The 13,414-nt window shown below is 33.4% G+C and overlaps 1 protein-coding gene across 8 annotated transcripts in view; it reads left to right on the forward strand.

Moving 5' to 3' along the window:
• Positions 1-9,362, forward strand: part of LOC117113992 (RING finger protein 24-like) — a 12,596-nt gene extending 3,234 nt beyond the window's left edge. For all 8 annotated transcript variants that reach the window (XM_033257500.1, XM_033257506.1, XM_033257501.1 and 5 more), the window contains 5 exons: positions 539-668; positions 2,070-2,109; positions 4,066-4,098; positions 5,143-5,222; positions 6,016-9,362. In XM_033257500.1, coding sequence (XP_033113391.1) covers positions 571-668; positions 2,070-2,109; positions 4,066-4,098; positions 5,143-5,222; positions 6,016-6,127 — 363 coding nt within the window. In that variant the 5' untranslated portion in view covers positions 539-570 and the 3' untranslated portion in view covers positions 6,128-9,362. The remainder of the gene's footprint in view (positions 1-538; positions 669-2,069; positions 2,110-4,065; positions 4,099-5,142; positions 5,223-6,015) is intronic.
• Positions 9,363-13,414: the final 4,052 nt, after the last annotated feature.

The following is a 13,414-nucleotide window of genomic DNA, read 5'->3' on the forward strand; positions in this document are numbered from 1 at the left end:
GGGGGGGGGGGCGTGAAGATGAAGTTGATGGGCTCAATCATACAATGAGGGGGAGCTAGCTGGAAAAATAAGGTGGTTTGAGGTGATATTTAACCAATGCATCATTTTTTTGCTTCAAAATTTTCCAGAGGGGCGTTGGTGCATTTAGGGATGCAAACTTGTTGAGGGAGGGTGTGCACCCCATGCTCCTCCTACATACGCCACTCTGAATTGGATGATCATCATCAATAAATTGCGGGATTTCTTATTGCAGCTCCTTAGCACATTTATGTTTAAGTTCTGTTCTGGGATTTATAGCTATATGTGATTTGCACACATTGGTGTGATATAAGACCTTCATACCCATATATGGGCAAATCACACATTATTTATTACATTTAAATTTTTAAAGTGTGGACAGAATTTTTATAAAATTAACTATGCTAAATATATTTATTATAACTTTTACTATACTCATTACTCTTATTAATTTTATTAAATTATAACAATCACCTTATTTCTTATGTAGATGTTGACCTTATGTGTGTTTTGTCCACAGTGTCTGAGATGAGTTGATTCTTTTTTATCATAATGTCATTTGAGCTTGAAGTTGCCGAGTTGGTTCCCATACTCTTGTTATCGGGTGTTGTCATATTCCTGAACATCATTTTCTGCTGTTATCTTATAAGGTAAAATTAATTGACAACATATCTGCTGTTGTTATTATTAATTGTATTAAATGATTTGTGTTCAGTAGTGTAATGAAGAGACCTGGGCTTCTGGCTAAGACTTTTGGTCCCTTTAGCTACCCTGGTAGACTTGCCACAAGTCTCTAATTTATTGATTTTTCCTAGTATTAGATAATGTTTGAGAGCACGACCAGCATCTGTTTATGTCAAGAAACTTGTTATGTTATTGAATTTGAATGGGCATTAGACCCAGAAAAAGTATGGTATGGAACGCCATGCAAATATATAATATGGAACGCCATTGGTGCCAAACGGATGTATTTTTAAACCTTTTCACTGATTAAGACAAAATTCAGAGACTGGAATCCAGTCTACTGCCCTGGGGGCTGAGTTTGCTTAGAAAGCCCGTTGGGACATGGGAAAACCCCACTTCAGCATTTAAGGGCATGTTTTGATGTTTTGTTTTTTTTTTATTTTTTTTGCTTTTTCTGAGCAAGGCTCCTTAAAAGGCCTCGCTTGGCCGATTTGGATTAAAATGAAAAATGCTGATGAATATCCCGGAGCACTTAAGGTTTGAGGCTCCTGGTTTTAGCCAGTGAGAGCTCACATAGCTCTTAGTTACACCACTGTTTGCGTTATTGTATTATTAATTTATACACTGTTGTATGGCCACCATGAAGCCAATCATAATTGGGTATAACGTTTCCCAGAAATGTTGTTTATTATAACTTTATTCAGTTAATATAACTTGTACTGTATTGTTGTTATTATTTGTTTTAATGTTATTATTTTTTAAAATTATTTTTACCTTGAATGCTGTAGTTGGGTGGAATACATAATGGTGAGAGTATCCATCAAGTATTTCATTCATGTTCCTACTGGAAATTCCAGCTGCATACTTTAATATTTTTGGTATAATATTTATATATTAATGATAATTAATTATAATAATTAATTATAATATTCTATACCATTAGGTGTTGTTCAAAGATAAAAATATTTCAGCCAAGTAGTAAAATACTATTGTTTGCTATCTGTATACCGTAGTTCCCTGGGCTATAATAAGCCCATCTCAGCTATAAACCCACTCCCTACTTTACGCCCAATTTTATATACCAGAATTTTCATGGGCAAAAGTCTTTTTGCCTTTTGATCGGAAAGGGATTCCAGGGTAAAGTTGATAAAATACAATTGTTACTATACTTTCAAACTCAACTCAGTAAACATGAATTTCATTTCATTAGGCCTATTTTTTTTTGGTCCAACTGCCTGCCAAAATCTGGCCAGTAGAGCGCTTAAGCCTCCTTTGTCCCCCACTGCCACCGCCACTGGGTATGCTTATACCAGAGGACCTACTGTAGTAATTTTTAGTAAATACTCTATGTTATTTTTATGTCTCAGATTGCGACATGAAGCTCAAGTGGAATGCGGATATAGAAAGGTAAAGTTTGATGATCCTCATTTGTTCAACTTCAACTTTGAACTTAATTGTATTTACATGTATATTTGCTATGATTGATCTAGTCAGTTAAACGCAATGGGAACCAAATTCCTTAGTCATTGTCAGTGATAATGCCGCCAGCTTTTCCCTGACAGGTGGTCCATTGTTCCTTGACAGATGGGCCAGAGTCCACACTCACCTCAGCCCCACCATGTTTCATTTTCCCTGACAGGTTTTACCATGGCTTCCCGATGGCTGGGGCCAGCCTACCTTCTGGCGCCACCCCTGATCATCGTCCACTGTAGTAAGCAGGGATGTCACCAGCTTTTTGGAGTGCCGGTCGGCGATCATCCCGCGTTTTCCCAGGGGGGGGCGACAACCACCACCCCCCTCCCCCCGTTTTTCCGGGGGGGGGGGGGGGGCGCCGTATTCGTGGAAGCTCTTAAAAACCAAAAGGCCTAAGTCAAGCAGGCCTAGGCCCAAGGCTAGCTGCTGTCTCTTATACACATCTAGATGTGTATAAGAGACAGATGTGTGTTTTGTCCACAGTGTCTGAGATGAGTTGATTCTTTTTTATCATAATGTCATTTGAGCTTGAAGTTGCCGAGTTGGTTCCCATACTCTTGTTATCGGGTGTTGTCATATTCCTGAACATCATTTTCTGCTGTTATCTTATAAGGTAAAATTAATTGACAACATATCTGCTGTTGTTATTATTAATTGTATTAAATGATTTGTGTTCAGTAGTGTAATGAAGAGACCTGGGCTTCTGGCTAAGACTTTTGGTCCCTTTAGCTACCCTGGTAGACTTGCCACAAGTCTCTAATTTATTGATTTTTCCTAGTATTAGATAATGTTTGAGAGCACGACCAGCATCTGTTTATGTCAAGAAACTTGTTATGTTATTGAATTTGAATGGGCAAACAAAACAGATGAAGATGAGACTTACTGTAGGCCTAATTAAATTCAATAGTTGACGTGCTTTGTTTTACATTAAAAAATAATAATGAACAAATCCCGGCGACAAAGCGTCGATCCGACTGTACCCAGCCGTGTTGTTTGCTGTAATGTCCCATGTTTGACGATACCACGATGAATGTGTATGTCACTGATTCATGTGCACTCATTTATTTATTTTTTGTCCATTTACACACATTATATATCAATTATAACTAAGTGAAATACAAAATGAAAGCAAAGTAAAGAAATAAAACATAAATCAGGTTTCGTAAATTTTTAATAATCTTCCTGCCCCGAATCATGCTCTCATAATAAAACACTTGAAGGGTCATGATTTCAACTTTAACCTTTGAATGTGTACAGCAACCGTGTCATGCCGGCCCACGACGTTCGCTATGACTCAACTGGGCCTAGGCTGTTCAGTTAGCATTGAATAGCAGGGCAGTGCAGTATTTTGTTACAATTATAGTAACCACGGAAACATTTATTGTATTCTTCTTGTCTTTATCTATCAATTTAGCTTGTCTATTGTGTTTAGGTAAACTAATTATTTTGTTACAATTTGTAAACTTTTGAAATAATAGTGGTGGTCGGGAGCCTGTAAATCCTGGTCGGAAATGTTGAGTGCTGGACGGGCCCGTCCACCGCCGACCAGCGTGGTGACATCCCTGACTGTAAGGGCATTTAAACTGTTTGGAGATTATCAAAAAAAGCATATAATTTATTGGATTACTGTTTTCCCTCACACACTTTCATTTCTTATTCTTCAGTAAAATTGTATATTTATTTTTTTTACCTAGATGCTTTTGACACTATTGTTTTGCTAAATGATAAAAAAAAAATACATAAATTTATTTATATATTTTTTCCAACTTCAAAATTCAAATTTACTAAACAAGGTATACAAAAGGCTCATTTTGTACACTTTAAAATTATAATTATGATACATTTCATTAACAATATTTTTTCTGATCAAAATTATCTCATGTTTTATAGGTAAAATTTTCTATAAGAACATCACCTAATGATGTAAGTATTTTATAACCATCTTCATATTTGTATTCATATTGTTTATCTTCTTATTCTCAGTCATATATTTTGTTATTTTGTATTTACCCCCAGGTGACAACTTGCATTCTGCCACTCAAGCCCACTGGAACATATTAATGTGGTCCAATACAATATGATGCGATACGATAAAAATTTATTGTCACAATGGTATAAATGCAGCTCTGAGATAATGGATCCTTAAATATACTCATAGTAGTAGAAAAATTTAGAAATATAATTAAAGTACATACAAGTTGCAAAACAGAAATTGCTTAAATTTTAAAAAAATACATTGCAAGGATTACTGAGTTGTGATGGAAAGGCAATATATTGTACATTATTCTGGCTTATCTATTAAACTACATATTAAAAAGTCTGACTGCTGATGGAATGAATTAATTGTTAAACTGGTTGGTCTTAACTTTAGGGTGTATTTATCTACCAGATTTATTGAGAGTAATAGCATCATGGACTGGGTGGGTAACATCAGACAGTATGCATTGTAATGTCATAGATAACATTATTTGTGTTCACTAACAATTTTACTTCTTTACCATTAATCATCAGACATGCATGATCATTCTTGGCTTTCCTGTTATCGAGTATAATTTCATTTGTTTTATCAACATTCAGAACAAGATAATTTTCACTACATCAGAAATCAAGAAACATATGACCTACTGTATATTCATATATATCATCATCATTACTAAGTAATAATACTAAACCTATACCCATGGTTAGGGCCCACAGCCCTGGACCCATGTGTTCTCTCAGTGGTCCTGAAAATGAGTTGATGTCAAAATAAAATTAAATGATTGCATTACTAAAGATTCCGCCCTCCCAATATTTAAACCCTACCATTCGGCCCCTATTGAGACCTCTACTTAGCCCTAGATCTTTGTAGAGGTATAGGCCTTACCGTAAAAAATTTATAAAAAGAATGATAAAAAATTTAATTTTCTTTGTTATTAATGCATATCATACTTTATTTCTTATTTATTTGATTCCTATGTTTTTCAGAGTTGTCCCGTTTGTTTAGAAGATTTTACACCTGGTGAAAAGTTGGGTCAAACACCTTGTCACCACACATTCCATCTACAGTGAGTTTTTTTTTTTACATTCCAGCCATTTACAGATTGGCAAGTGCTGGATGTTTCATTTCAACAGGCATTATCAGTGACGGATTCATGGGGGTGGGTGGCAGCCGGCCTACCTTCCCCACTAACTTTTTAAAAATTATTTTAATAATGTATAAAAAAATGAAAATTATATTAAAGTGTGCCATTTCTGGCCATCTAAAGGTCCCATAATCATAATTTTTCCATGGTGGTGCTTAAGTGGGTGGACCTTCTATCTGTGAACTTCCCTCCCTGGGCCCCATCTATTTTGAATTTCTTGATCCACCGCTGATTACATCATGAATTTGAGTCTGGAAGTTATTATTAAAGGAACAATTTAAGAATGTGGCTAAGTACCATAACTTCATACCATCTCTTAAGAAAATGGTTGTACAATATACAATGCATATTACCAACTAATTTGCAAGATGCAATAACACTAAGAGACATTTTCCTTTCTAATAAATTCATGAAAAGAAACTTTGGCCGACCTCCACATACATGGATGCATCTGACATACCTATTTCTTGTTTTACCAAATCTCAGAAATCTTGTTCACACTTGTTTTCACAATGTTGCCATGTCAAAGAATGTGAGCCTACAAACAATAATGGTGGACCATGAAATTTGTCTAAATTTTGTAATTGTTTAAATACTAATTTCCTTTAAATTGCGATGGTTTTAAATAAGTAGTGTCCATTTTGTATTGTACTGTACAATATTACTGATTCTGTGTAGCAAGTCATTTTGAAATTGTCTACATTTCTATTCACAGTTGTATATCAACATGGCTGCAGCAGAGAAATACTTGTCCTATATGTAACGCAAGACCGAGGCCTGTGCCAACGGAAAGAACCGCTTTGGTAAGCATTTCACAGAGCTTATGAAGCTACCAGCATAAAGATAAGCACTCATCGTTGTCTTCCATCAATCACGTACCAGCAGATATGTTACCCTTGTATATACAACATATAATTTTTTATACCATATCGATGACATCATTTTGTAAAAATGATATTTCTGGTTGCCTATCTCAATGCAGTTGTAAGGCTGAGTGGAAATATTTTTACATTGTTTTTAATTGAAGTGTCTTGAGACAACCTAGCGATTGCATTAGTCTATAAAGTTATATCTACATGCATTAAATTTGTTATGGGTATCAACAAAATATATTTTTTTTCGCTTATGCACATGATACAAACAAATGTGCAAGTAGATGAGAGGGTACAAAGAGGATATTTTTCTTGTGAGGTACATCTAGAAGTACTATGTTCGAATGTAGCTATATTTCATGTTTGGATGTAACTAAAGGCATTGCAAATTGTGGATTCCTTGAAGACAATTCGTTCTAGCTACATCTAGAAATATTTTGTTTCGAATACAGCTTATGTTTGGATGTAACAAAAGACAAAACATTGAGGATTCCTTGAAGACTATGGTTCTTGTTTGATCAGATTCAGTATCCCTATGGGCAGGCATGGAACAAAACATTTATGCCTCCAACCATGAAAATTGTCTCGATAAAATTTTTCCAGCATCAAATGTTTTCTGTACACTGTATAGCCCAAGGTTCAGTTTATTTTTTTGAATTTTTTCCCCCAAAAAATGGCTCCAGGGCATTCATGATGCCTCCCACTGCCGGGTTGCGTGGTCGCACACTTTTTCTAGCCCTGCCTACTAGCAGCATTCCCTGTAAGAAGCATTCCTTTTGTGAGATATATTCCAGCTGTTGATTCTATTCCACTCCCATTGATTTGATTGGACACCATGTAATGTAATTTTCATGACCATGGCATTGCTTTTAATTTTGAAAGTTGTTATATGACAAAATGTTTTAAGTAGTAATGAAGTAGATGGCAACCTCAGAGTTTGTTTCAATGCATCCATAAATTTAGTTGCAATTTGTTCATAGTATATGTACACCTAATGGAATGGTGGACATTGCTGATGTGGGAACCAATTATCCAATATCAGTTTTTTTTTTAGAAGCAAATCTAAGTGCATCTCATTAGAGATAGTGCATTAAAAATATTGATTTTAATATTTATATTTTTTATTTTATTTATTTAATAAACTTCTCACAAATGCAAACATACAAAGGCGAAGGAGACGAGCCAACAGGTGACGAACACCTCTACAAGGGCTCGCTCCTTACAAAATAAATACAGAATTAGAAATCTGGATATAAAAAATGACAGCACAAACACGAAGACAATAAAGGAATAAGAAAAATCGAGAAAAGAATAATGGAAACAAGAATTGCCACAGTGAATATAAAAATCATTAATTAGAAATTGCCAAGAAGCAGCCTCAAAAATTGCAGGGGCTACAAAGTCACTCCTCGCAAAGAATACATTTTTAGATATTAATACAGGGTTAAATAGTAAAATGAAAGTTATAAAATTAATCATTTCTGACATTTCATTATGAAGTTCAGAAGTTTAAATATATAGATTACTACAGTCGTGTCGTCACAACGATAGCAACAAGTAGCATCACATGGTATCATGACGTAACACTGTAGTACTATATAGCTGTTTAAAGAACAGTATTTGAGAAGTTTACGATTTTGAACATTTCTCATGGTAGAGACCATCACCAAATCGTTAAAAGTTCTTGTTTTAACGTCAAAAATGGGGAAAGTGAGAACATGGGTAGCATGATGTATAAATATATATAGTTTATCGAAAAAATTCATCTGTTTTCAATTGTGTGTCAGATATGAAATTCCTTTTAGATAAAACCTAAAATGCTTAGCAGTAAGCATGTTAGGGTTTATCTAAAAGGAATTTCATATCTGATATATATAGTTTAGTTTAGTATAATAAAATAGAGTAAAACACAATTTACCAGGAATGACTGGTTTGACTTGTCTTCACCACAAATTATATCCAGGAGCTGAACCCTGGCCCTCTCCCATCAACACAGCCCACCAAAAGCTGAGGTACCCAAACCTTGTCAAATAGCCCTACAGCAGAATTGATTGATAGCATGTTGTCACAGAATATATATTTTTTTGTACACAACATGACCCTCTACAAATTGGTGATCACTTCAATACAAGTCAATAACAGTAATAATATTTGATTGTTTTGTTTTTCCAAGCAGTATACTGTATAGTTATTTACTGTATTTGTATACATTTTAATGAATATTCAAGTAATTTCTATAGTTATTTTGTTGAAAATGTGCAATATTATAAGTATGATTTAGCTTCATTAGCTATTTTATTTTTTATATAATTTTGTTTTTAATACTTTTTTCTTTGTTCTTAATTTCTGCGAGATGAATGCTGTAAATATTTTGTATGATTTTAATTACATTTCAAAACCAAAAGAAAAATTGCAAATCTACATTAAAAAATATATTTTATGAACTTTAGTACAACTGTGATTGACACAATCCTTTTTAACAATGCAATAGATCTGTTTTTTTAAATATACAGTATCTTAGAGAAAATGCTGCAAATGTTATGGAAATGCAGAATCTTTAAAACAGATTTTGAAGTTTGTTGCCACAGTGATTTACAGTTTTTCAGGTTTTCCAAGTTGAAGAAAGTCATTTCTGAGAGATCTTGTTGAATGAGATTTTTTAACAAATCAAATTTATGTTTTTTGCCATGCATAATGATACGCATAAATATACAAATATTACAGTATGAATTTGCAGGAAATGGGTTATTTTCCAGGAGAATCTTGCTTGCTTACATGAGTGCAGGAGGCCATCTCAATTTTTGGGAGACTCCAGTGAAACACTGAGAGTGTCACAGTTCTGGGACACTCAGAACTTCTGCTATTTTTAAAACAATGTAATGGATTCCTGTGTTTAAAAATTAGGATCTGCAACAATGGTGTATACATACTACAAAATATAGTTTACTAGAGTACTAAACCATGAATATGCCTTAAAATATATAGATGAGGTTTATGAGATTAAGGTCTTCAAATTATGTGTCTACATATTAATATATATTAATATATATATAATATATTTCGCTAAGGGTTTATAAATAATCAAAAGAATACAGAAACTCCTCAGTCAGTAGACTATTTTCAGTCATGCCTTCTGCAGCATCGGGTATATGTATGATATTTTTATACAATCCATTTAGTATAAAAATATAATTTGTAGAATAATGACTGTCTCTTATACACATCTAGATGTGTATAAGAGACAGCCTAGATACACCCCTGAAGATTCCCCTGCTGTAAATGCACACCCCAATTTGCATTTCAATCTAGGCCAGTCACACACATTAGCTTTCAAGGATGCTTGGATATATGTAGGATGTTCTGGATCTGGTACTTGCAAAAGTAAAACAAAATGGATTATGAACAACCAGAAATGTTTTTTTGTTTGGTACATTGCGTTATATACCTTCTTGGAGGGATCGATAAAAGTGTTTGTCAAATAAGAATTATTCATCTATATATATATGCCTTCCTTTAAAGAAATCACCTATTATATACACCTTGGTAATTTGACATCTATCTTTAAAATATACTGTACTGTAAAAGTTATTGTATACTATAATCCTAGAGGGTGCTCTAACAATCGGTACAGTACATTACTTTGTCAATTGTTTTTACAAACAACAGTTGTATGCCCATATATATAGTCTTGATGTACCTATATATTATCATGATGGGCTGTCACCATGAACCTATATAGGCATGTCAAATTTTTGTTAATTAAAATTTCAGTATGGATAGAGGGCTTAAGTATCTACTCGCCGGTATATGTGTACCTAGTTACCGGTACCAGATTTTTACTTGGGAAAGGGGGAGGGGGGCTTTATGAATCCATCTCTGTGCAGTTGATTTTAAATTTGAGAGACAATCCCCTTCTCTACTCTGTTATAGTAGGTGCCTTAATCTGTCCACACATATGATATACCCATATTTGGGTGTAATATGACATCACCATAATGGGCTCATGACAATACTGATATTGGGTATTTATATTGCGCCTTTCCCTTGCGGTTATGAAGCGCAAACTTGTCACAAATTTGTCACTTACAATTTGATAGTGTGGACAAAGCTTTACTTGTATGTTGAAAAATTAGTCACAGGATATAAGTGAGGCCAACTATATGTGACAAAAATTAAAATTATGTTATTAATTCATAAAATTTTTAAGTATATTATTATCATTATTAGTTATAAGAATTGCAATTTGTATGTGAAGATGGGATGTTACAAAGTTTTATATACTTTAATATTAAATGATCATATCAAATAGAGAATTTTTTTTCTGTGTTGTCATCAATATAGTATTTGCCGCTTATTCACGTAAACATACGGTTTGTAGACACTTATTATTTATGTGGAGGCAGGTGCAGATCCAGTGGGGGCCATGGGTTGTATAACACCCACCAACAAAAAAGAGAAGAAAAGAAAGGAGAAAGAGGGAGTACAGTACTCCAAGACAAGCTAATTTTATATTTAAATTCCATGTACCAGTCTCTATGGTCAAGCATTCCTAAACAGAAATTTCAAATAGCACTGTCCCTGCTCAGTGCTTAGCCTGTCTCTTATACACATCTAGATGAAAAAAAAGAGAGCAGAAAGACCACAGTACCCCAAGACCAGCTAAATTTTTATTTGAATTCCATGTACCAGTGTCTATGTTCAAGCATTTCTAAACATAAAAAATTAAACACCACCATCCCCACTCCCCGCTTATGCTATGCTTTGTATGTCGCACGTCCCCCTACCCAGATTTTTCTCTGGATCTGCCCTTGGGAAGTGTGACACAGTGGTAAATCTTTGGGCTTCCAATCAAAAGGTTACTGGTTTAAATCCAAGGTAATAATAATAATTTGTATTTAGCACAAACAGGTATTGTCTCTGGGAAAGGCAGTCATCAGCATTTATCTCTCCACTCACAAGTTGGTACGGTTTGAATGCAAAATTGTTATGGAGTACACCCCTGAGAAAGCCAAGTATGTGTATGCTTCAATAAGTGTTGCACTATGGACATAAAGGCTTTGATGTTATGTGCTATAACATTAGATGTACCATACTGTATATAAAATATCTATATATTATTTATAGTATCATGCTGAACAAAACAAGGCCACTTATACAGTTACCTCCATCTTTAATATCAGTAAAACATTTGAACATACAGTAAGAATACATTTACAATTAGAGAACTATTACATTATCTTTATTCTATCTATTTACCAATTCCAGTATGGATTACAGTACTGTACCACTAAATGCATACATTTGGTAATATTGTATTATACTGTTTCATTCATGTAATAACTTTAATTTGAGGACATAATTAACATCCAACATTTCATGATATCAAAGTTAATTTAACAAAACTTGTCCTATTAATCTTGTATGCGTTTGATGAGGTTTCTCCACGTCTTCAACTAGAATATGTACACATCTAAAAAAAATATGTGCTTCATTTGCAATTCACTGGTATCATTTGAAATACGTAAACAAGAATTTCAATTCTGTACAGTACTTGTAATATAAACATCTGGTTCTGCTTACTGGTAGTGTACATTTCTAAAGGCATAGGCTACGGTAAATGAGAACAAGATATTTGTAATTTGACTAAAATAATAATTAGATTAACTTCTATATGGTTTTTAAAAATATGTAGGCCAATATATTCAAGGACAGTAGAGTACCATATGTGCAATAGCCAGTGTAGCCTATTTTCAATATGCATAAAATAGTGACATCATTATTCAATGTATGCACAAAATAATGATGTCATTATTTGATGCACATGGAATAATGACTACAGCTTTTTTATATACACATACTGAACACAGCATAGTTAATCCTCTCTAATGGTTTAGTAGAACGCCATCATTTCAAAGAAAAAATAATATATACAGAACATAAACAACATAATGTAAATTTGAAAGTTCAGCACAGTGACAGCTATCATAGTTAAGAACAATTTTCTTAGTTACCGATGTGCAATCCTACTTTTAGTACATAAATTCTTCATATAACACAATTTACCTTTGATTAGTGGAAGATAGCCATTAAGTAAAACATTTTATTTTCTTAATATTCATTAACAAATTAAAACCCCATATTCACATAACAACATATACCATAAATAACATTGTTTTATAATAAACTTTCTAATAATTATTAAACTTTAACCTGTTGCGACTATATCAACAGATTAAGTTTTTCTTGAAATGATACGTTTTTTTTCCCACATTAGTTTTCAACAATTTATCTGAGTTCTGTATATGTTTTCTGGTTGAGTTTATTGTAAACTTAATCACAACATTCCATGGCATTGTAGAACAACTTTTCTGATATATTATGCTTTAACATGGCAAAATAAAAATATTTTTATTTTGTTTATATTGCCAAAATCAGTATCAAATGGCATTTCCTGCAAGTTAGTACTTTATATATTATACAGTGTACACAAGTAATAATAAAACTAATAATTTATGTAGTACAATAATTCATGCACACAGTGCACTTAAATAAAATAATACATTTTTTTTTTGCAATTTATTTAAATGTTCCTTGTCAAACACATTGAGGTCCAAACAATGCCCACTGTAATCACTATTATTTATGCAAATCATTATTTTTATAATTATCTTAAAAGCTTTTCTTATTGAAATTATTTAAGGATAATGGTAAGTATTTCATTGTGTTGATCATTTTTTAAGCTGATCAAAACTTTCAGCGCACATACAAATAAGATTTTATTTGATCCCAAAGTAATCTGATTCTTCTGATTCTGATAGCAACGACAATAGAGCAGATAGGTGGTGGAATGTGTTGTTGGCCTGCCAGGTGCATTAGGAAGCTGCCGAGTTGAATTCTTATAACAATATAGCAATATTCTATTTCTGAAAGAAAAATTCAAAACAATTGGAAATTATTTTTTATTCAACTAAAAATAATTCTAAAATATATGAATATATATATATAAATATATAAATTAAAGGCAAAATACTGAAAAACAACAATGCTGTGGGAAACAATGACTGGATCTCAGTAGAGATACAAAAATGATAAGCAACAGCTAAAAAGTAAACGTAAGTAAACAGCCAGAAATAGAACCAGAGCTTTCGGACAAGACTAGTCCTTCCTCAGTGGGGAGTGAGTGAGGGTAGAAAAAGCTAGATGGTATAAAGTGAGAATTTCATGCAAGCATGATTGGAAACA

The sequence above is a fragment of the Anneissia japonica genome, unplaced genomic scaffold (genome assembly GCF_011630105.1).
Source record: "Anneissia japonica isolate Jap-2015-1 unplaced genomic scaffold, ASM1163010v1 scaffold281_len866295_cov195, whole genome shotgun sequence".
Lineage (NCBI taxonomy): Eukaryota > Metazoa > Echinodermata > Crinoidea > Comatulida > Comatulidae > Anneissia > Anneissia japonica.